General features: G+C 38.0%; 3 protein-coding genes across 4 annotated transcripts in view; 2 read left to right on the top strand and 1 right to left on the bottom strand.

Moving 5' to 3' along the window:
- iffo2b (intermediate filament family orphan 2b) overlaps positions 1–10,652 on the top strand; it is a 29,299-nt gene extending 18,647 nt beyond the window's left edge. The window contains exons 2-9 of one of the 2 annotated variants that reach the window (XM_057362079.1): positions 1,745–1,805; positions 3,291–3,386; positions 4,778–4,948; positions 5,093–5,232; positions 5,489–5,675; positions 5,966–6,064; positions 6,347–6,471; positions 7,340–10,652. In XM_057362079.1, the coding sequence (XP_057218062.1) occupies positions 1,745–1,805; positions 3,291–3,386; positions 4,778–4,948; positions 5,093–5,232; positions 5,489–5,675; positions 5,966–6,064; positions 6,347–6,471; positions 7,340–7,445 (985 nt within the window). In that variant the 3' untranslated portion in view covers positions 7,446–10,652. The remainder of the gene's footprint in view (positions 1–1,744; positions 1,806–3,290; positions 3,387–4,777; positions 4,949–5,092; positions 5,233–5,488; positions 5,676–5,965; positions 6,065–6,346; positions 6,472–7,339) is intronic. The other variant, XM_057362080.1, reaches the window with a different exon arrangement.
- Positions 10,653–11,783: 1,131 nt separating this feature from the next.
- aldh4a1 (aldehyde dehydrogenase 4 family, member A1) lies at positions 11,784–18,954 on the top strand. The gene is made up of 15 exons (XM_057361920.1): positions 11,784–11,949; positions 13,634–13,727; positions 13,801–13,893; positions 14,100–14,147; positions 14,239–14,394; positions 14,479–14,628; positions 15,150–15,224; positions 15,315–15,502; positions 16,332–16,405; positions 16,696–16,892; positions 16,985–17,032; positions 17,127–17,279; positions 17,596–17,717; positions 17,838–17,956; positions 18,103–18,954. Exons 1-15 carry the CDS (start codon positions 11,909–11,911, stop codon positions 18,213–18,215), a joined length of 1,671 nt encoding a protein of 556 aa, XP_057217903.1. The 5' UTR covers positions 11,784–11,908; the 3' UTR covers positions 18,216–18,954.
- Positions 18,955–20,645: 1,691 nt separating this feature from the next.
- Positions 20,646–21,567, bottom strand: LOC130571548 (transcription factor HES-5-like). Its single transcript, XM_057362604.1, has 2 exons — positions 21,492–21,567; positions 20,646–21,391 (listed from the first exon to the last, which is right to left on the bottom strand). Exons 1-2 carry the CDS (start codon positions 21,540–21,542, stop codon positions 20,981–20,983), a joined length of 462 nt encoding a protein of 153 aa, XP_057218587.1. The 5' UTR covers positions 21,543–21,567; the 3' UTR covers positions 20,646–20,980.
- Positions 21,568–23,543: the final 1,976 nt, after the last annotated feature.

The following is a 23,543-nucleotide window of genomic DNA, read 5'->3' as shown; positions in this document are numbered from 1 at the left end:
AGATAGATAGATAGATAGATAGATAGATAGATAGACAGACAGACAGACAGACAGACAGACAGACAGACAGACAGACAGACAGACAGACAGACAGATAGATGTCTACCAGATGTATGTGTGCAGGGTGGATAGATAGTAGGTAGATAGACAGACAGATAGATACACAAGCAGACAGACAGACAGATGTAGGATGGGACTTGTTTATATTCTCTGGTGAAAAGTGGTCTTTATGTAACTTTTCAGGAGCTCACTACCATGATGTCATTTGCCATTTTTAAGAGGTTTCCATGGTTTTAGGGGTGTGTTTTGTGTCACTGTTTCTATGGCAACAAAGAGGCAAAGGTCTGCCGTTGTTTTGGTCAGCGTGGCATTTTATAGCTTCAGGGGCCTTTCTTTGTGTTATTGTGTGAGTTTCTGTGTTTTTAAGAGCAGTTTTTTAGTTCAGTCACTCGAGGTGATAAAGTGAACACAAGCGCTGTGACTAATCAGTATGCTGACATCAGATCAGTCTGTGTCTTCATTCAGCTGTAGTTCACATTCCATGAGGAGAGATGTTTATTGTTGGCTTCCCCGGGGTAACAGAAGTGAGAGAGCGGGTCATTATCGCTCACGGGAGGCAGTAAATGTGACGGTGGGGCTGATATGCTGAATGCACTATTTTGGTGACGTCTCAATGGTTGCCGTGGCAACCGGAAGTGATGCCTTGGGGTTTATTTGATTTACAACTCTTTAGAAAGAAAGCCTCCAGCGTTTGACATCAGTGTTTACATTAAAATGCCTCTTCGCAGCTGTCACGTAGTTTTACTAATGGTTTAGGGTTGAAGTTCTTCTCTGGGGGGTTGTGGTTTCTTGTTTCCTGGTTTTAATTTACTTTGCAGTTTGCCTTAAACCAAATTATTAGAAGCCACAGAGTAACATAATGTGATGTCTTGATCTATAGTGTTATAACTTAAGAAATACTTTTCTTGAGGTTTTTCTGATCATAATGAACACATTATCTATTTATCGTTTTAATATGTAGTTGATTTATTATATGAAACTAATGACATGAATTGGTGATGTTTCAGTCCAAAATCAATATTAATGATCGCAATATATGTCAAGTGTGCTTCATGGTGTATGTTTTCATTCACATAAATATATACTCGGTGGCATAACCATGATCATCACACAGATTCAGTGTGAGTGTTTGTCCCGGTCGTGATGGTTTTGGTCTGTTAGTTCAGACGCAGCATTAGGTTTCAGATCTGCCCGAACCACAGACGCCAGCAGAACAGAGCCGAGGGGTTTACCGGAGGAATCCTGACCTGAAAGATCAATGTTTGAGAATGAAACACAGATGGTGTGCTGCAAACTCTGACCCTGATGTATGTCGACTGTGTAAAGATGTTTTCACTTTCAAAGATTTTGATATCAATAATACCACAATAGATATATATTTGTGAAAATAACACTAAACACGAGGTAATGTGATGAACGTAATAAACTCAAACAAGTAAGGACGTGGAAGAACATGTTCAGGTTTACTAGGCGCAACGTGAGTTTGGTTATTATTTTATGTGTGCCTCGTCCAATCAAGATTTAGATTAGGAATCTGGTTTCATGACATTAGTTTTATAGTTGTATGAATTTGTTTTTACATGCACATATTGTTTTTTGGTTGGTATCCCTCACGTTTCAAATTCAAAGAGAAAATAAAGAAATGAGAATATAATGTTCATGAGAGGTGTGTGGTGTGTTTCAGGTGGGAGGAGGAGGTGATGAGGAGAGAACAGATGGAGTCGATGATACAGACGCTACAGGAGGTGAGCTCACCTGCACGTCTAGACTCTCTCACCGTGATGATAATTCGTTGTGCCATTTTCACTGTGTAACCTTGTAGAGGAAACAGAGTTTGTGGGTTATAGTATAGAATAATGCAGAATATAATAATATACATTATAGACAGACATTATATATCATTCTGAAGCACCAAACAGAACATAAATACTCTAAAAGTCTCTATATTGAACCTATAGGCCCGGTTACATAGACAAGGCTTAGCCTAGGCCAGGACCATGCCTTAGTTAATTTAGGCTATTTAAGTCGATTTCATTAAAATGCCTTAATACTGGTGTGCATCTTGAGACAAAACAATGGCACTGACATATTTTAAGATATGTCAGGGCAAGTTGTTCTCGGGTTGAGACGGCTCAAAATTCATTTTAGTCTGGGACTAGTCTTAAGCCTTGTCTGTTAAACCAGGGCATAGAGACTAAATTTGAGTCTGTACTTCACACAAAGCATAAAGCTTTAGATTCAAAGTCTAGTGTTCAAGTCATATGGACTGATGTTATGTTGCTTTATGGTTACCCGATACTGAATCTGAATCTAGACTGATCTCACAGATATTTGTAAATATTTTTATGAGGTGGATAATTCGTATAAATTTGTCTGGTGTGAATCAAATAAAAATGTACAATTATCATAAAAAGGTTATTGTGAAGCAAAAGCACTTCTTAACTTAACCGTGACTGACGCAAAAGCAGATCGTATTCAAACATACTAATGTACAAATTCATACAAACTATAACTTTTTACAAAGTTTTCTAATTATTAGAAAAAAGCATTAATGAAGCCCCACCCTTAACTCCGCCCCTAAACCAAACCATCATCGGTGCAAAAGGAGATTCAACCAAAAAGCGTGTATAAAATTGCATGATTTCGCAACCTTTTCAAATATTTATGCATTGGCGTGAGATCGTGTTGGTTTATATGTAAATGTAGGGCTGTCCCGCTTAAGTGCGACTTCACACTGAATCTAAATTTTGAGATGAGTAACTTCTCTCACTCTCATGAGAGTAAATATAAACTCATGTGTGATCTCTACAACAATCTGGGTCAGTGCTTTAAATGGCATGTGTTTAAACACAACCTCATAACTTCATTCTGGACGTCCACGTCAGCTGCAGAACAGTTTCCATTCTCTCATCAGGACCGACGTGACCCAGCGCTGCATCCCAAAATCCCCCCCGATACAAAAATGCAGGTGTAAAACATCGTCCTCTGCCGTCCACCGCTGAGGCAGCGAGAAATCAATGAACGTCTGCATCTGTGTGTGTGTGTTGGATTATGGGTCAGCAAAACCAAAGCTTCCCAAGAGAGTCCTAACATGCCCCGAGCCTGACTTTTAAATTCTGCCCTGAGCCGTATGGATTTCTTTCCAACCAGGGGTCTGATGAAAGTGTGTGTTGTATTCAGCGATAGAAAGCACGATAGATGTTTTCATACATCGCTCTTTGTGTCTTCAGAACGTTCAGGAGTCCGAAGCCATCCAGGACGACTTGAACGAGAAGATCGACAGATTGAAAGCAGAGCTGGTTGTCTTTAAGAGTCTCATGAGCGACGTGAGTATTTATCTGCCGTTTTAGACTTGTGTGAGAATCACCGGCAAACGCACGCTGAGACTTTCACTGTCAAGTCACGAATTTACAAACCAGCTGACCTGGATGCAGAAGAATAATAAACGGATTTATGGTTGATGACGTTTGGTGTTCTTCATCACCATTTCTGAAGGGTCACTGTATTTACTGACGTAGAACCTGCTGTTTGTCATAAGGGTGGCAGACGGCACAAATCTAGAGCTGTAGAGAACCAAAAGAAAGTCCTGGATCTGAAAGTAAGAGAGAGTGAGAGATGTGCTGTGTAAAGCGTCTTTATTAGATTGGATGAAGGAAAACAATTGTTTTGGGTTTGTAATACCAGGGTGATGATGGATCCCTCTTCTCTTTACAATATTCAACAAATAAGCCAAAGCAATTGTTTCCCACGATGTGTTAACGTAGGTGATCTGCTCGGGTTTGTTGCGTGCCTGTGGATTTACAACAAGACTAACGTGTTGCTCTGTGAATTGTGTACGATGACATTTGATTTATGATTTGATGTCTTTATAGTTTATTATTGACAGCATGAGATTAATTTAAAAAACGTTCTGGATTCAATACAAGATAAGATTGACAGCAGTTAGAACATCATGTGGAATTCCACAGAAATGATGACTCATCCCTCGGTTTTCCGTTTGTTTGTACAGTAATGTTTGTGTTACAGTGATTGTACTTATAGAAGTCAAAGGTGTTGTGTACTGTGAGCGTTTAAAAGCATCAACGAGAAGCTTGTATTTGTGTTTAAGCACATTCATTTTTCTTTTAAAAGAGGTTTTTTTAGGAGTCTCTGTGTTGCCAGGTTCTCGTTTTTCGGATGTATGATTCAATAAAGAATTATGCGCAAACATCAAATAAATAAGCGTATTTAAGTCAAAACGATAAATGTATATTTTAGGGCTAGCTTTGATTCCTTTTGGGTTGCCACTGAGCTGGAGATTTGTCATGGACCTGGCAAACCTGTCTGCAGTGTCGTTTTTTTATGTTTCATTTTCTTCCGTTGTACTTTTGCTTTTTTAAAGTGCAAATGATTTTCTGTGATAATCGATGTTATAGCATGTGAACTTGTACTGAACTCAGAACATCTCTGGTTGTTTTTCAGTGGTCATAATGGGAGTAAAGACTTGAGACTCTTTTCTGCATTGCAGTTTGTGTTTGTAGGGCATGAAAGTAAGCCATAAGTGAACGTTGCTGTTTTAAAACAACTAATTGTTTTAAATATTTCAAATAATTTGTGTCTCAAACGATACATGTCTGCGTGAATCAGATTTTTGCTCCTCCAGCATTAGATGCTCATTGTTTATACAGAACTAGATTTCTTTACGTTTACAGACACTGAGTTTTGATTCTTTGTTTAGCAAATGTCCGACCTCGACACAAAGATTCATGAGAAGGCCATGAAGGTGGACATGGACATCTGCAGGAGAATAGATATCACCGCCAAACTGTGTGATGTAGCTCAACAGAGGAACTCTGAAGACATGTCCAAGATGTTCAACGTCGGTCCGTCCAGAGCACCAGCAGACAGAGTCAGTACCACACACACACACACACACACACGGGACCCACGAAACCGAAGATCTGCTGACGCAGCATATTTAACAGCACACAAGGTTATCACATTGCTTCTGCTCCGACACTCGTGCATGACTTGTTTTGTTTGTGTATGTCAGACGGCTGTAGCGTGTCGAAAGAAAGAGAAGAAGCCGGTTTCAGATGAGGAAACGTCTGAGATGGACGCAGATCCCAGCCCATCAGAGGACGACGTCCCGTTCAACATCACAGATGAGATGAAACGCATGCTCAACCAGCTGTGAGTCCTCACACAAAGACACATTCAGCTCAGCTCAGATCAGGCCCAAGTCAGGCAGGTTTTTACATTTGCGCTGTGATGCCCCCAAGTGGTGATGTGATGAATTTCATGTAGAGCTCAGATCTGTTTCAGAGTGCATGTTTGGATGTGTTTGCTCTCTGTCTTCATGTATCTTGTCCTGTGGTGGCGGTCCGTGTTCTTCTTCACGTCCTGCTCTCTCTCTTCTCTGTCTTTTTGTTTCCGACCTCTCGTGCAGACATTCAGATAACTCGTGTGTTGCTAGGCGGGAGACATTCGACATCGATGACGACTGTGACAGTTTGACATGGGAGGAGAATGACGATACGCTGTTGCTATGGGAGGATTTTACAAACTACAACGTGCCCTGTGCGTTTAACAACGCCAACGGTGCTGTGGACTGCAACGGAGACGCCAATGACCCTGTGAGTTTATAAACTCTGACGGCCCAAAAACACGACGTCTGCACATATAAAAAAACAAATCCCAAATGAGATTTTCTTCAAGTTTCCTCATTTAGACTGCAATGAGATTTATTAGGCATCAAAAAGAGACGGTTACTTAGTTTATTGTTTTGTCATTTAGGGCAACAAAAAGTTGAATTCATGCATTAATGTAGTTCTTTGTACGTGTTTATTGTGTTACATGAGTCCTTAGTATTGGACAGTTTAAAGGTTCGTGAAATGAACTCTCTCAATTTTTCGCCCCGTCTAAGAACTCTCAGGACGGAAGTCTCGGAAGTCTCATTGATGAGACGGAGTCTCTCTTCAAGAACAGAGAGCAAGAATACCAGAAAACCATCGGACAGATTGAGGTAAGAGTTTATAGATTTATTCATTTTAAATCACAAATGAGATCTCTTTAATATCTCATATTAATATTTTTCCTAGACATCAATAAGGTTGAATGGAGAGCAAGTCCAAGTCTTATTGGGTCTCAGATATTTATCTTAAAAAAGAAAAGTCACAAATGTCTCCATTAGAATTTCAGAAGAGATGTCAATAATGTGTCAAACGGAGCTCAGATTTGTCAAGTCTGCAATCAAATGTCAATATTACTGAAGATCTCAATATGAACTGAAACTTTTCTCTCTCAGATGGAGTTGGCCACAGCTAAGAGTGATATGAACAGACATCTGCACGAGTACGTGGATATGTGCAGTATGAAGCGAGGGCTGGATGTTCAGATGGAGACGTGCAGGAGAATGATCAAGGGTGGCAGGTGATTCTTCTCACATGAGTCACAGCTTTACAGACAGCCGTTTGTCAAAACAACAACAGCTCTTAATACGAGTGCCACAATGATCTTTAACATTAAAAATCTTAAAGACAAACCCTAACAACTAATTCCACAATTAAACATAATACCAGAAAATGATTCATCTCATATCATTTATATTAATATTAGGCCACACCCATGACAAAAAACACGCCAGAAATCAGTTAATCCCTCCCATTGTGGAATCTTAACAGTTCTACATAAATGCATATTGAAGCGCTAATGCATGAGAGGCTATACTACTGCATTCACAGTATAAGTCTCAAGTGTGAAATTGCTCGTATGGCGAATAAATAATAAAATAATGATCAAGAAAATGATTGAAAACCATTCCAATAATAAAAATCATTCGTTTGTTAACAAAACTATGAAAAAATCATGCATATATGACGAATAGGTTTATTAATGTTAATATTAAACTTTTTACTACAATAGCAGATATCATTACAGCATATTAAAATATTTCTGTTCATTGAAATCAAGTAAAATGTAGGCCTAAAAAGTATTTAAGAAGCTTAAACTAAGTAAAAATGAGAAATGTTATGTTGAGGCACTAAAATGACTAATTAGAAAAAAAACGAAGCTAAAACGAAAATGGTTCTCAGAAATAAAATTGCACTTAGATAACAATGTTGCATAAATAAATAATACAATGACAAAAAATACATAAAAAAGAAGATAAACACATAACACAACAAATATTAAAACTAAACGTTTAAAAATGAAATGCTAGTTCAAAATATGAATAAAAACTGAAATAACTCATGTTTGCTTTACAAAATATTTTCTTTTGAATATTTTTTCTTTCCAGAAATTCTCCTTCCGTGAGCTCGTCGGCCAGCAGTGACTCAGGAAACACTAACGAGATACAGGACGAATCAGACAAGGATGGAGAGACAGACGGGCCAATCAGCTGATACCTGCCCAGCCTGGTCCCGCCCTCTCCCCGTCAGCTCTCGGGTCTTCCAGCCAACGGTGTTCAGCGGTACCGGTCAAAGATAAACTGAGCAACGAGGCCCCTCCCACAAATTTATAATCCTGTAGGTGCTTTCTACCGTCTCGGTGTCAGAGAGAGGCGGAGTTCACGAGGGTTGATTCTGCGCTTCCACCGATCCATCGCGATAATGTCAAATACATCACAGAGTACACTAGGGTAACCAGATGACCACAATAACAAAAATAAAGACAGAGGTCACTTTTAAACACAGAAAACTATCAACACAGTCTGGAAGATGGATTTGTCTTTACTATTGTCATTTACAAACATTGCCCACGTTATTGACAATAACATGTCAGATCATTCAATTTTCTTTGGTTTTCTCAAAAAAATCACTTTCATTTTAATGGCTTAATTATTTTGAAGTTTAAAAAGTATATTGGTATCCCTGATGTATAAATACAACTATTGTTACGATAAATAAATGAATTGCGTCTCCTTAGATGGGACGTTGTTTGTAAAACATGTTATCGGGGCATCTGGTCACCTTAGAATTCACATCCAAAATCCACAGGCATCCTTTGTGCAAAATGTTTATTAGAAACTGGAAAATCTTTGGTTTGTCAAGTGAGCTATACACCAGATTGAAAGTCTGTTTTAGACCAAAACCCTCCTGATAAAAGACATCTGAATGATTTCACTTGGTATTATTATCTTTTGCTTTTTATAAGAAACGTTTTATGTACTGTGCTGCAGAACCATGTTGGCCTTTTGAAGCCCTCTCATTGGTAAAGAAAAGAGTCGTGAATGTTTAACGCAGGATGATTGATATGTTCTATGCAAACGGTCGGCCTTATTCCGGATCTGATCTGTGTTACCTGTGTTTGTCTTCCTTAGTTTCCCACGCAGGTAATTTCATCTGTTATGTATAATATTTCTGTGTTTTAACATGTCGACGAGCCAGCGCTGGCCCACAATGTTTACTGACTAATCTGTGGACAGAATCTGTGGAACAGCAGCCCGTCCTGTTGAGCATCTGCCACAATGAGAAAAGCGTTTTATACACATAATATCTCAACTTTAACAGAGCTATATGTGCCTATATATGTTGCCAGTTGATTTTGGATGGCCTTACTGTATTTCCAATTGGAAATGTACTTACTAACTTGCACATTATTTTTATTGGCAGGGGGACGGATGCCTAAGATGTTTCTTTGCAAAGGGTTTTAAAAAGTTTAGGGTGGAGGTTTTGATTGTATATAGAAAATGGATGTAGCTGAAGATATATGATGATATCAGCTGAGTAAATGTATGTAGATATACGTTACAAAATCATATGATCACATCAACTGGTACCCTTACAAAAAGTATTAAAGTGTGCTTTTAGTATACTTTAAAACTAAAACAAGAACATATACCTTCAGTCTAGTTTTTATGTAAAATAACATTTCAGAACATTTAGCTTGTAGTTGCGTTTTGATTGCGTAGCCTTAGTAAATACTTTTTTCACATATGCTGTCTTATAAACATACATATTTACATTTATAATGTAACAATATAAAGAATATATAAATAATACACCCTAAATATGACAAGTTCCCTTAAAGAAAACTTGTAAGTATACTTAAAGTATAAAAACTACTACAGTAGTATATTAGTATAAGTTCAGTTGTAGTATAGTTGCAGCACAAAGTTTTAAACTACTAATAAAATGTTTACTTGTATAAACTAAAACCTGGGCCAATTTAGTCCCAGGTAGTATTGGAATTGTCAAATCGCAAGTAAACTACAAGTACATATACTTATTTTTTGTAAGGGTTTTATTACTGGTGGATTGATGTTGTGCTGTAACTCATTATGGCCAGCGGGGGGCGCTGTTCCATACAGATTCACAAGAAGTGGCTTGTGAAGCCTGTATCTGTATGTTAATTGTGTGTTGTTTGCTCAACCTCTGTGGCCTTTGTGTTTGTCTTGCTTGGTGTCTTCTGGATCTTTTTGCATTTCATCTTGAATGTTTTTGGGTTATAGAAAATACAGAATATTTTAGTTTTACATATGTTAGTCATATTAATCTGAAATATGGGGGATTTGAGTGACCAATGATTAAATAAGATAAAAATATGGTTGCAGGGGAGTTTAAAAAAAGTTTTATATTAAATAAGCTGGCAGGCAGAAAACATGTTTAGGGTTATTTTTATTATTATTTTAGCTAAAGAGTCGATTGTCACTCACAGTTAAGGTTTCATGTCGTCTGTAAATCATATCAGTTTGCTGTTTAGTTTGTGGATATGAAATTTTAGCGAGTGGATTAGATTTCCTAATCTATCAAAAATGTAAAAAATCTGGTTTTTGAATTTTATAAAAATGTCCTGTTTTTATAATGTTCAGGGGGTCATTGGGTGCTCGCCCCTATAGAAAAATGAAACATGCACTAATAGAGATTTTGCCTTTAAACGTGAAACATTGTTTTTTATTTTATTTTGCATTTTCCATTGTTTATGGAGACAAAATCATGCTGCTTTTTTCTTTGTCTTAAATCAGTCCCACTCCCCATTAAGGGCCAGAATGTCTCCATCTTCAAATCATTTTAGGTTTTGAAAGAACAGTAAAGAAACGTTGGTCAAGTTATCAGAATCATTGTCAAGCTATTCTCAGTTCATATACACAAGATTTTATCCGTTGGTATTAGACAGTTGGGTTTTATTAATCCATTGTGTCACATATTATCATTATTTTATAGTTCATGACTCTTTCTTAAGCATATGTGGTTTTTGTGCATGTGTTCATCTGAACATTCTCACAAATGCCAAGCTGAATGCATCTCACAATCAAATGGTTTTTGAATTCCTAGCAAATGTTTAATTTCTATAGACCCTCTATTAGAAAATGCCATTAAACCAGCATTATCTTTAAGAACACTAGCTACAAAAGAAGACATGCAAGAAAGTCAAACTAAGATGTATAAACTAAGCAGCGTGGACTGTATCCTTCTCATATTCTCAGCACTGTTTATTATTATATTTTTATGATTTTAATTATTTTGACATTGGGAATTATGAGTATTTTTGGTTGAAATGTTATTGAGTATATCCTCGCATCGGGTGTGTGAGCTATTGGTGTATGTTTCCAATGAATGTAATTGGTGCTGGGGTCAAAGAAATAAAATCATTTTTGTTTGGTCTCTGTTTATTTTGTGTTTTGATTTGTATTTGTGGCACACAATGACATATTGCATTTGCATTTAGTGTAAGTGCTGGATTTGATACACATCAACAACAGAATGACGAAGGACATTTCTACTCGCTCTTGAAAGATAAAGAGCTGAATCTTCAAAGTTGATTAACTATATTGTCCATACCTACTATGAACAGTTATATGGTTTAATTTTAATGGTTGGATTACTATTATTGGATCCCAGGCAAATGAAATATGCTCAAAACAGATCTGGGGTCGATTATTGATTTACGGCAGACAGTTTGGGACCCTTGTTTAAAACTTTCAGTAATGTTTTGGCGCTGTCACCCCTTTTGAATGAATTATTTTAGGTGACAGAATAACATAACTAGATAGCACAGTTTTATTGTGGCTAAAATATAGAAACTATATGGTATCTATGGAAATTATGGTTAATTTCTGTAAGGGTTTTTATGAATCATTTATTCTTTGTTAAAAGCGCATGGTGAGGAGGACAAATGTATAATACTAATATTATAATAAAATAAGTAAACCATATACTTTTATGTAGGCTATACTACTAAAACATAATAGAATATTTATTCTAGGCTATAATATGAATATTTATTAATAACAAAGAGTAGCCTACAGATTTTACTGCTATGAAAAACGGTTGTTTTTATAATTATATATATTATACATAATTATACAATTATACATTTTTTGCATCTTCTTTTAAAGATGCAACCCTAAATGTTTTACATTTATTTATTATGACATATTATTATATATTTCTTACAATTTATAATTAGAAACGGTAAGTCAAACATGACTCTCATGTGATTGGCTGAGAGCGGAACGTCTCCGAAGCTGATTGGCCAGTCAGAGTCTCGCCCTCTGGCCTGTTCCACTTCTCCACAGCAGGTTGCCGCCTAACACGGATTCCTTTTATTATATACATAACAAACACGCAAACCTATACGTTGACTTTATTTTCGTATATACTTAAAACTTGTTGTATTTATACTAAATATAGTATCTAATCGCTGAAAAAAGGCAGCAGAATTAAGAATTCTACAGCAGAATTTCCCCTGTAAACTCAGTGGCACGTCTCCATTCATGTGATACCCCTTGTGATCTTGGAAGATACGAGACGACAGACGAGTGTCAGAAACTCTCTCTGGCTTTGTAGATCATCATAAGAGGGATATTTTATATTTATTGTATTTATATAAACTCCATTCTTCCCCGGTGTGTCCAGTTTTAAACATGCTGCGAGTGAGATCTGCCGTCTGTCAGTCTCTGAAGGGGTATGTGTGTGCGTTGCACATGCACTTACACATGACTTTCACTTTGAAACAGCTTATGTGACATGTGTGTATTGAATATGAATCATACATGGTTCATGCCTTATATGTGATGTGCATGTTAAATGCTAGATTTTTCCCTTTGCCGTGCAAATGTACAGGGCAGATCAGCTTGTGTTTTGTAATAAGCGCACAAACTTGTCCAGCCACTGTCAGATGTGTTTACTCAAGTTTGCTTTTACTGTACTTCAGTCTTTTCATAAGAATAAAGCACACGGTGAGCCAGTTTACAAAAGAAATGCATGTTATTACAGGTGTCATGTTCTTTCAGTCTTTATAGTAGTTTTTAAAGTCAAAGTATATCTTAGTTGTTCTCCCAAGACAGTTTTGTTTTGCTTCTCATGTGTTTCTTCTGAGCAAAGACTTAAGTCTCACATGTGTCTCCTCTAGTGTTTCAGAAAAGAAGTCAAAGGTTTTTCAAACTTTGATCAGTTTTGCCAAGATTTTAGTATGAACTCAAATCTACATTAGGGATGTAACGATTCACTCAGCTCACGATGCGATGCGATTCTGATCTCACTTTGCGATTTATTCACGATTTACTCACGATTTATTTTTTACAAAATGAGTTGAAACAAATTAGAAATGAACAACTTCCATTGCATTATTTCTTAAATGCTTCACGTTTCTTTGTATAATGTTTTTTTAATTTCAAATAACAAAACTAAACTGCAATTTTAAAACAAATTAATAATAGAAAAAGTATCTTTAATATAAACAAACTAATACTGTCTGTGCTATTTTTTGCATTTAAGAAATATCAGCATGTCCACGTTTAGGTTTGCAGTGAACATGGCGGCGCCTGCTGTTCAAAAAATGTATTGCGATTCAGTTCACACCTCAACCGATTTGAATCGTCACACATTATAATCGATTTTCAACCGGCTCACGATGAATCGTTACATCCCTAATCTACATTTTATCATGTTTTACTCTTATCATGTCACAGTCGGTCTATATTTTAATAAGTTTACATTTGTGCACTTGTAAAAGGCTCATTTCACAACCTTTGCATTCCTTTGGGAATTTTGCATTTCTTTCATGCATCGGTTTACCTCCATTAGGTCCTTTGAGTAGTTTGCCTCTGCTTAATACTTTTCAGTGTTACAGTATTAAATATAAGTAAATATTGTATATGTTATATAATATTTGCACTACTTTAATATTTTCCAATATTCTTTTTAGTCTTTTGTATAACTTAAAGCTGGCAGTCTCTCTGCACAGGTTGCAACTTTTAGTATAGTCTCGCATTATTTATATATTGTTTAACATTTGAGATATTGATTATTGAGAAACTTTGGAAGTTCAGCAGTCAGACGTTCATGGCCTTTATAACTGCTGCAGACAGCATTACCTCATTTTGTTGGGGACAGTGAAATAGCAGCTGTGTGATTGGATGAAATAAACACAGAGAGATCTTGTGATTCTGTTATAGGTTTACAACAGGTCACATCTCGGTGTAGTTAACTTCATATATGTTACTGATTCAGAGTCTAAAACTGACTTGAAGCGACCCAGCTTACTGTACCTTGTATCAAACATACAGCATCCGAATATAAAACAAATACATACATTCATTGATAAAGTCCAGCTGTAAAAGCAAGCAAGCAAATTTTGTTTTCTACAGGTTCAAGACCTTTTCATGTGCAGCTGTGGAGGTGAAGAATGAGCCCATCCTCGGGTTTAAAGAGGGCAGTGAAGAGAGAGCCGACCTGCTGAAGGTAAATCACACCCTGCTTCATGTATCCTGAACAATCTAGATGCATTTTTATTGTGTTTTACGGTGTTCTTCAGGCATTACAAGAGCTAAAGGGCAAGACGGAGGAGATTCCATGTGTGGTCGGAAATGAAGAAGTTTGGACCAAAGATATCAGATATCAGCTGTCTGTGAGTTCATCTTCTTGTGAGATTTCATGATCCGTGTCTTTGAGAACTCGCCAACAATTCTTTGAGGTTGGATGATGCATAAAAGAAGATATTAACAGAATCCACCGAACAATCAAAAGCTGCATAATGTTATACAATAATCCATGTTAAAAAGCTTTCTATCCATCCAAATATTAATATATATTGTCTTTGTTTGTTCTTCGAAGCCCTTCAACCACTCTCACAAAGTCTCCAAATTCTGCTTTGCTGATAAGGTACACGATGAACTCATAAAATCAATGCGCCAACTCCCGCAATCACTATTTGGGTTCTTTCTTCATCGTTTGATGCGTTTGGTTTCTTCAGGAGCTGATAAATAAAGCCATCGAAGCCTCCGTGGCTGCACGCAGAGAATGGGACCTCAAACCCGTCGCGGATCGAGCGCAGATCTTCTTCAAAGCCGCCGACATCATTAGTGGACCCAAGAGAGCAGAAGTTCTGGCCAAGACCATGATCGGACAGGTGCGTTATGAAGATGTCAGAAGCTCAAGATGAATATAGATTTCGTGACTGTATGTAGTAAGATCACTGCTCTGTGTTTGTCAGGGTAAGACTGTGATTCAGGCTGAGATTGATGCCGCTGCAGAACTCATCGACTTCTTCAGGTTTAACGCCAAACACGCCATCGAGCTGGAACACCAGCAGCCTTTAGACAGCGACGGAAGTACAAACACTATGCTGTACAGAGGACTGGAGGTGGGTGGGTTACCTCACGGATGGGGGGGTCTGGGGTATCGTCTGTGTTTGTAATGGAAGCAGATGAATTGAGTGACCATTAAATTTTATGCAATTCTACATACATCATGATAATACTTTTTATACTGACATTTAATGAGCTTTGATTTCAATAAAGCTTCCTATTTTTATTCATATACATACTGTATGTTATATACATAATACAAAAATTTACTAAATGCCAATAGAAGGTGCTTAAATAATTAAATGTTAAAATAAAAAAATGTTTTCATCGTTTACATTTCAAAACCTGTATGACTTCCTTCTTTAGCAAAAAACTAGCCCTTTTCTTATCATAAGAGAAAAAAATGTTTGTTTTTTTGTAAAAAATGCACCTAAAATAGACATTTATAAATGAATTATTTTATATACTGTATATACTTCATTTTTATGAGATTCAACCTGGTACATAACATGTTATAAACTTATATACTTGTCTGGATTGAATTCCCTATCATTTTAACAATCTTATTTTCTTGTAGGGGTTTGTAGCCGCTGTTGCACCATTCAACTTCACAGCGATCGGTGGAAATCTGGCTGGAACTCCAGCCATCATGGTTGGACATCAAGACATCACGCATTTATAATCTCATGCTTTTATTTTGATACAGTTTATAATATTGACGTTGTGGCGTGTGTGCGTCCAGGGTAACGTGGTGTTGTGGAAGCCCAGTGACACGGCCATGTCTGCCAGCTACTCGGTTTATAAGATCCTGAGAGAGTCTGGACTGCCACCCAATATCATCCAGTTCGTCCCGGCCGATGGTCCAGTGTTTGGAGACGCTATCACCAGCTCTGAACACCTGGCTGGTATTAACTTCACAGGCAGCGTCCCGTGAGTGTTTACGGTCATGTGTCGTGTGATTACGTTACTCTTATCTGCAGTTTGACCTCATGTCTGGGTTAAAGTTTGTCAGACCTTACAGTTCCACACCAATCTTTAAACCTCATGGATCTGAAACATTTTAAACAAAATCTAAGATGCAAAAGACTTTCCTTATGTTTTAACATGCAATGCATTAGAAACTGTCAATGACTGAAACGTTTAATTCTATAGGCTAGTTTCGCAGCCTTGTTATGGACAGTCATATTTTTCTAGAAATTACACTTAAAGTCCCAGTGAAATTAAAACTGACAATTCTTATTTTTTCATGAAATATTGCAACGTTTACAGTAAATAGCTTATCAATGTGGGTCATTTTCTTTTTAAAATTCATGTACCCTCATAATCTTCAGTTAAAATCTGAAAATGCACTTCCGCCCTGAAATGACGTAAATTAGATGGCTCGGCCGGGGCATCCGTTAACTCCTCCCCTTCAACTGTCAGTCTGCTGCCAGTTTAATTTCAAAATCAATAGAACAGCTGTTTTTACACATCCAATCAAATTGCAGTGAAAAACGCAAGCCACGCCCACTCATTTTATCATTTGAAATTCCTTTTCACTCGGAAATGTGTCAGAATACGGAAGTAAAAACGATCGCAACTTTTGGTTCACGGGGACTTTAAAGTTTTTGCGTCCAAGATGTTGGATTTGTTCAATCATATCTCAGGGAACACTCATAGTAATCAAATGTACCTTGAATGCACTTCAATCGCTTTGGATTAAAGTGTCTGCCAAATGCTTAAAAAATGTAAGTTGTATTTGTTTTTCTTTGACCTCCAGAACGTTTAAGCGGTTGTGGAAGCAGGTGGCTCAGAATCTGGACATTTACAGGAACTTCCCTCGTGTTGCCGGAGGTGTGTGTTCTGTTTGGATCAAGGCCAGTTACTAAAATATAGCAAGTAACGTCTGCTAAGACGAGAATCACCAGGACTGTTGCTCATGTGTAGAGTTAGCAGTTTATAAACTGTAGCAGTTCCCTAGCAACCACGAAGCAGCGAAGCAACACCATAGCAACCACATAGCAATGCCATGCTAACCAACCTTAACACGCTATTGTCACAGTTTTGCTTGTCTTCTAATTTCCCAACATTTTGCTAAACTTGTTGAATCCATACACATAATTTGCTTGTATTTCATGTTTTAGAATGTGGTGGGAAGAACTTCCACTTCGTGCACAAGTCTGCAGATATCGGGAGCGTTGTGACTGGCACCATCCGCTCTGTGTTTGAGTACGGAGGACAGAAGTGTTCGGCGTGCTCCAGGATGTACGTGCCAGACTCGCTGTGGCCGCAGATCAAACAGCAACTTCTGACTTTGCACAAACAGATCAAACTGGGAAACGTAAGAGAGAGAGTTTGAGCTTTTTATTAAAGTGTCCACGTGACACAAAGTGTTCTCCATCCATCTAAATTTTCTGCTGTTTTACTCCACAGCCAGTTGAAGATTTCAGCACGTTCTTCTCTGCAGTTATTGATGACAAGGTATAGACAAACAACATTATCTAACAACAAAAACACTACCAAAAAATCATCACTTTTAATGAAGGTAAGAGAACACAGCTCTTTCATTCTCAAGGCTTTCGCTAGAATTAAAGGATGGCTGGAACACGCCAAATCCTCGCCGCATCTGAAGATCATTGCTGGAGGAAACTGTGACGATTCGAAAGGATATTTTGTGGAACCCACCATCATTGAAACCACCAACCCGCAGGAGAAAATCATGAACGAGGTATAAATATTTTCAAAAATGTTTCGATCAGTAAAAGCACAAAGGTTTGGTTTGCGCACACTCACAGGACAGTGAAAGGGTGGACTTGGGTTTTGTTTAGATAAACAGATCTCTTCTATTAAACACTTATTCTCAGAAATAGACAGTCTTACCCTGGTACTGCCCGGATGAGTGATGCAAATATTTAAGAGAACCCTTTTTCTTTGACTACTTATCAAATATCAAAGTGCATTACTGTTAACTTTTCTTCCATGTTTTAATTTCTTAAACAACCAAAAAGGGCCAGAATCTGTTTATCTGCTTTTTGCTTCTGCAGGAGATCTTTGGGCCCGTCCTGACGGTTTACGTTTACCCTGAAAATGACTACAAGAAGGTCCTACACTTAATAGACAACACATCTCCTTACGCCCTAACAGGAGCTGTCTTTGCTCAAGATAAGTGAGTGTAGTAACATTTTCTCTTACACACAACGTAAAATACAAAGCAGATCAGTTATTGAACAGGAAATATTTTGGTGTTCCAGGTGTTTTTCACTGTGTGTGTTTGTGTGTCTTTCAGGGCTGTTATTGATGAGGCAGCGAAGGCTTTGAGAAACGCAGCTGGAAACTATTACGTCAATGACAAATCTACAGGATCCATTGTGGCACAGCAGCCATTTGGTGGTGCCAGAGCATCAGGTAAAGTCAAACATCATTGCCTGGTTTAAAGGAACATCCCAGGTTAAAAAAATAACTATTAAATGTTACATTTCTGGTTTTAAACCATCTGGATGTATGAATGAAATGTTATGAGTATAAAATAAAATAATAAAATCTCTTGTCAGGCACCAACGACAAGCCCGGTGGACCGCACTACGTCCTCCGGTGGACGTCTCCACAGGTTGTTAAGCAGACCCATGTTCCTCTTACTGAATGGAAATACGCCTACATGGGTTAAGAGCGAGTGTCGCTGACCCAGATGTTCCTTCTCCAAATCCGTTATCATGACTTCTAAAGCAATCAAATACTCGTGGATTCTTAATCCTCTTCCCATCTTGCCTGAGAGACTCAAATTTGAAGCGTGACTGAAGAGCTGACCTGTGTCCTAAAACTGTCAGACTGAAGACTGCCCCTACTGGTGTTTCAAAACATGACATGGTTCTATGGAAACCATAAATATGTGAATGTGAATATATTAACTGGACTGAACATCAGAACAGCCACTGGAGGTGATGGAGATCACACATGCAGATGCACTGAACTTTTTCTGCTCTTTAATACAGTATATTAAACATATGCTTTCAAAAAGTACGATAAAAGTAAATAGGGATCTATCTTTTTATATTCTGGAATAGGAGTGAGGAATCACTGCAGCCATCGATGTGTTTCTGTTACACCTGTGAGCGGTCGAAACAATGGACCGTTTCTAGTTTTTGGATTATGTGTGCCGTCCTAATTTAATCCGTAGCTTTCTAAAATGTTTTGCAAATACATTAATTACAGTAGATGTAAATAGAAGAATGATTCTTCTGTTTTGAGAAAATGATGTCTACTTTTTGATTATGACAGGATGCTGACAGGTCAGATATGGTTGAACATGTTATCAATGTATTGAAAACAGCCGTATCTGGTCACAGTATGTATCACTGACAGTGCAATCTAACAGTTTTATGTGCCTAAATAAAGGGATGGTGTTGAGAACATTTTCATTTGCGAAACATAATATTTTAGAAATAAGACCTTGCGAGGCTTAAATATGAAATGCAATCTGCAACATTTGGATCTTTTTCAGATTTTTAGCAGGACATTGTTGCCACAACATCTTTCATTTTCTATCCGTGTTTTATTGATTCTCTGTTTTCGAGTAATTTACATAAATAGTAAATAACACTTAAATAACAAAAAAAGAATTCAAAGATGCCAAATGCCTGTTTTTAAAATTAGATTTACAGCCTGCTTAAACTTGCCTATGCATCAAAGGTTTGGACACATCACATATCTCATCAAAATTACAAAAGCAGAAAAAAATTGGAAATGAAAAAAGACGTATCAAACTAATATCTTGTATTTTATCTTAAAAAGAATCTGTTCTTTGCCAAGATTACAGCCCTGGACATTCTCTCAACCAAATTCATTGAGATCCCTAGGATACTTTGGAGTTCAGGTATGCTAAGAAAATCACATTTATTTTTGTTAACAAAATGTTGCACTACTTGTATTAGTCCACAAAACTATTGCAACATTTAAGTGTACGCATTTAAGTCAAAATATCATTTAAGATAATGCCCCAATATTGTGCACTATTAATAAAGGACTACTTCTTGGAAACAAAACCGAGTTTTTAAAACTTTTGCTTTGTCTCTGTCACATCAAGACTAACAAAAATATTAAAGTGAGGTGAGGGGAAGTGTACAATTCCCAAAATGACACTTTTTATAGCTCAAATTGTATAATTTGGACATTGAGTTGCGTTGGACACACTTTTTCACACCTGACCTGAAGTTCCCATGAGAAGCATTATTTAAGAACCTTAACTGTATTGTGACAGATCATCATCTCTTGTAGTGATGTTGCATTTACACACAGAAGTTGTTTGCCTCTTTATCTGTGTAGCCAGCTACTGGTTATTTTACTTGTGTGTAGCCACCTCTGGTTCCCGGCTCCCACAGTAACACATTTTGTTTGGTTTTATTTGAGTCCGATCAAAGTCAGTCCAGCATGTGAGTGTGGCACACTTCAGACAGACACTTTATGATATGGCCACAGAGGCACACTTCCTAACACATCATAAAATCAACAGGGTCTGTGTGACGGCCTGAGAACGCTGTCAGTCCCCTGTCCCATGCACGTCAAAGCTTTGTTATGTCTGTACTTCATGATTCAAGTGTGAATAATGATCTTTTATGCTGCTGAATGAAGCATGCAGTCTACCAGCCTCTTGGCAAACATCTTTTGACCTAAAGAATCTGAAAAAGGCAGCATCTTTTATTAGAAGCAATCATTTGCATTGGAATGCATTGGTATTTAAATTGTGATCTTTGAGTTTATATATTTGATTTCTAAGGACTCCTTCATTGATGAGTTTTCACTACTGAGAATGTAGTATCAAACCTGTTAGGGTTGCTTCAATACTTAATTAAGGCAACAGAGTGCCATATATATTTTATTTGTAGTGTGGAAGAACTGAAAACATTAGACAGTCGAAGCTATTAAGTCACTAGAGATTTTAACTTCAACTTTAAAGGGTTTCTGTATTAAATCTGTATTAAAAATGAATAAACTAGAATGCGATTTTGTTGTAATTATGACCTCATGATCAGTTCAAGAAATAAACGGAAAACCAGAAATATAGTAATTTTAGTTTATTGCTTTAAACAACAACACAGTTTTACATTCTATCAATATGATAGATCATTTAGAAATCTTTTATAAAAAGATGTTTAACAAAAACATAAAGAGGTGACACAGTCCTCATTTTAACAAAAACATACAGAGGTGACACAGTTCTCGTTTTTACCATATGTAAACAATATTCATCTTCACACACGTGAAGTAAAGCATTAGATACTGTATTGCTCTCAGATGCAGACATGGGGTAGACTGGTACATTCTATGCGTCTGGACAGATGCTGTCTACTTTAACATATATTAAACAAACAATATGTTCTACTCAAATAGAGAATACAATCATTCTCTATGTGTCTTTATAAAGTCGCCACCGGATCACCAGGGTCTCCAAAGCGCGTGCTCTCCTGCGCGTTTGGAAACGGCTTGACAGCTGTCCTTGGGCGCAGACGCGCAGACAACTTTTTCGCTCGCTTTGGGTTGCACGGTGCTGTTGAAGTGTCCCATTAAAGCGAATTTGGTTGTCTGGAGCTGGTTGTGAACGGACAGAAATCGTGCCGTCTCCTGTATACACCTGGATAACCCGTCCGCGTAACTTTGCGCATGTGCGTTTTCGTTTGTCCTCATGGATTTCTTCAGGTGAATGACAGCCATCTCCAAGATATCAGCCTTCTCCAGTTTACCACACGGCTGGCTGGCGTTAATCTCCGTCTTGAGAAGGACTTTAAGTTGTTCGATGCATCTGTTGATGCGATCTCTGCGCATCTTCTCCACCACTGGTTTTCTCATCTGGAAAAAAGTTTTTCGTAAGAATTTCGTTCAGTGAAACGCTCTCATGGAAAGCATTTGTTTAGACTTATAATACAGTTTGGCAAAGGTAAATACTTACATTCGTTCGTTTAGTTCCTGTCTCAGTCACTTTGTAAATAGTAGGAGCCATTTTGACTAAAGTTCGGTAGTGTGCGCTTCTGTCTCTCTTGACAAACTGTGGCGTTAAATACACCCGGATTGCGCGCGTCTTCTGGTTCCCACACTTTGAGCCAATCAGACAGCGGCTCGAGGTTCAATGGGAAAACTTTAAATTAGCCTGATCCCCTTTTGAGTGACTTTGCCGGAAAACAAAAGAGGTGCGCGCTCAAACAGGTGGAGCGTGTGCGTGTACGCACGCAGTAAATGGGAAGCGTGAAATTGCGGGTGTCCACGAGCCTTTGACAGCCTGCGTGACTATTCCGGCGGGAAAATACATGATCGATAGGGGTCAAAAGAGATTATCGGAATTTTAAAGGATTTCCCGCTCAAATTCTCTAGACCATAGATAATAGTTTCCCAAATTTAAAAAATCACCAATGATCAAATGTTTACTAGCCTATTTTAATGTAATTTAATTACTTTAAATGTTATAATGCAATTGTGCATATTGGGAATATTTATCTTGGTTATAAATATTATGAATAAAGTATTAGTTTAGACTGTAAAATCATTTTTTATAAAAGTGTATAATTGTATTATAATTAATTTAATTTTACAGTTACTTTGAGGCAGTGGCTCAAGGTTCAATACAGGAAAAGTTTAGTTGTGATTTTGGTTATGAATAATGTTAAGCATATTTAATACCATGCAATGTTCCTGTTTTGTATCATTTCTACTTTTTAATCTTCGTGCTAAAATGTTTTCAAGTTGTGAAAATTGTGCTCTAGAAAAAATTGGAATTTATTCCATCAACATGCTTGCTCATCTCAATTTTAAGATCAAGCAGCAGCATTTCAGAACAATTAAGTGGCCTTTAGGCTGAAAGATTCTGTTAAGCATTGTTCCGTGTGTCCACAGGGGGACCTGCCGCCTCATTCAGAGACCATTACTAATGCTGTGGGGAGTGCGGCACACTTCTATTGGCCCCCATTGAAGTTCTGCTGTGGGAAAGTTGGGACAACACAGACTCCAGGATTAGACTAGAAAGAGCTCAAAGGCGCAGCTGGCTCCTGCGCGCGGGAAAGTGTGCTGAGCAAAGCCCGCCGCTGACAGGCATTTTGTAGTGCTTTTGACATGCGAGGTTCATGCACAGTTCACTTGGCTCGGTTAAAAAACGTTTTGGGTAACTACATTATTATTTCAAAGCAATTTGTGGCGATGTTGACGTATGGCACACCGGCATCAATGAATGAGCATTGATCTGGCCTGTTGTAAAACGATGTTTCTTCTTCCGTTTACTTCTACCTGTGCGTTATGAATGAAAAACAAATCACAAAACAACACTTGAATTGGTGCAATATGAAAATAATATTCTTAAATGCAGGAGATGCGCAGATTTGTGTTTATTCGGAGGCGTTTCAAAGGTGATGCCGTTTGGTTAACCCCAAATTCCGCTCCCACACCAATTCTCATCTCCCGCCAAAAGTGACCGCTAAAGCCACAATACGTTCCATCCCACTCTGCAAAAAGGGCCTTTGAATGTGGGCGCCCCCTCGTCCGGCTCTTGTTTCTCTCTCACGCGCACACACAGCGAGCGAAGCAGATGCTCAGCACTGTGCGCCCAGTGTGAAGTGTCCCCCTCTTCATAAAAACTGGACCTGGGAAGCCCCTGACCTCCCCTCGCTGGAATCTGGGTCTCGATGAGACATTCCAGTGTCATGTGCGTTGGCATTCAGCGCTCAGACCTTTGAAAAGAGCCAGTACGTGACATTGGGTGATACCCGGTGCCCTTTTCGGTTTACAGAAATCGATTGTCGATGTCTCTCTGTGGTGGTGCTCCACAACATTTGAAATGTCTCCGATGAATCATTGTGAGATTTAGTTTGAGAGACTGCGGCATGCACGGACGCGTTTCATCCACACGACTCCGTGTTTGTTTGTGGTGGCGGGATTGAGATCAATGAATCCCCAGGAGTGTGTACCTGCAGCTTTGAGGTGTGTGTGGGAGAGAGGGAAGCTTTGTGTGTACAAG

The sequence above is a fragment of the Triplophysa rosa genome, linkage group LG20 (assembly GCF_024868665.1).
Source record: "Triplophysa rosa linkage group LG20, Trosa_1v2, whole genome shotgun sequence".
Classification (NCBI taxonomy): domain Eukaryota; kingdom Metazoa; phylum Chordata; class Actinopteri; order Cypriniformes; family Nemacheilidae; genus Triplophysa; species Triplophysa rosa.
The sequence above is the reverse complement of the archived record's forward strand: the minus strand, read 5'-3'. Positions and strand labels throughout refer to the sequence as shown.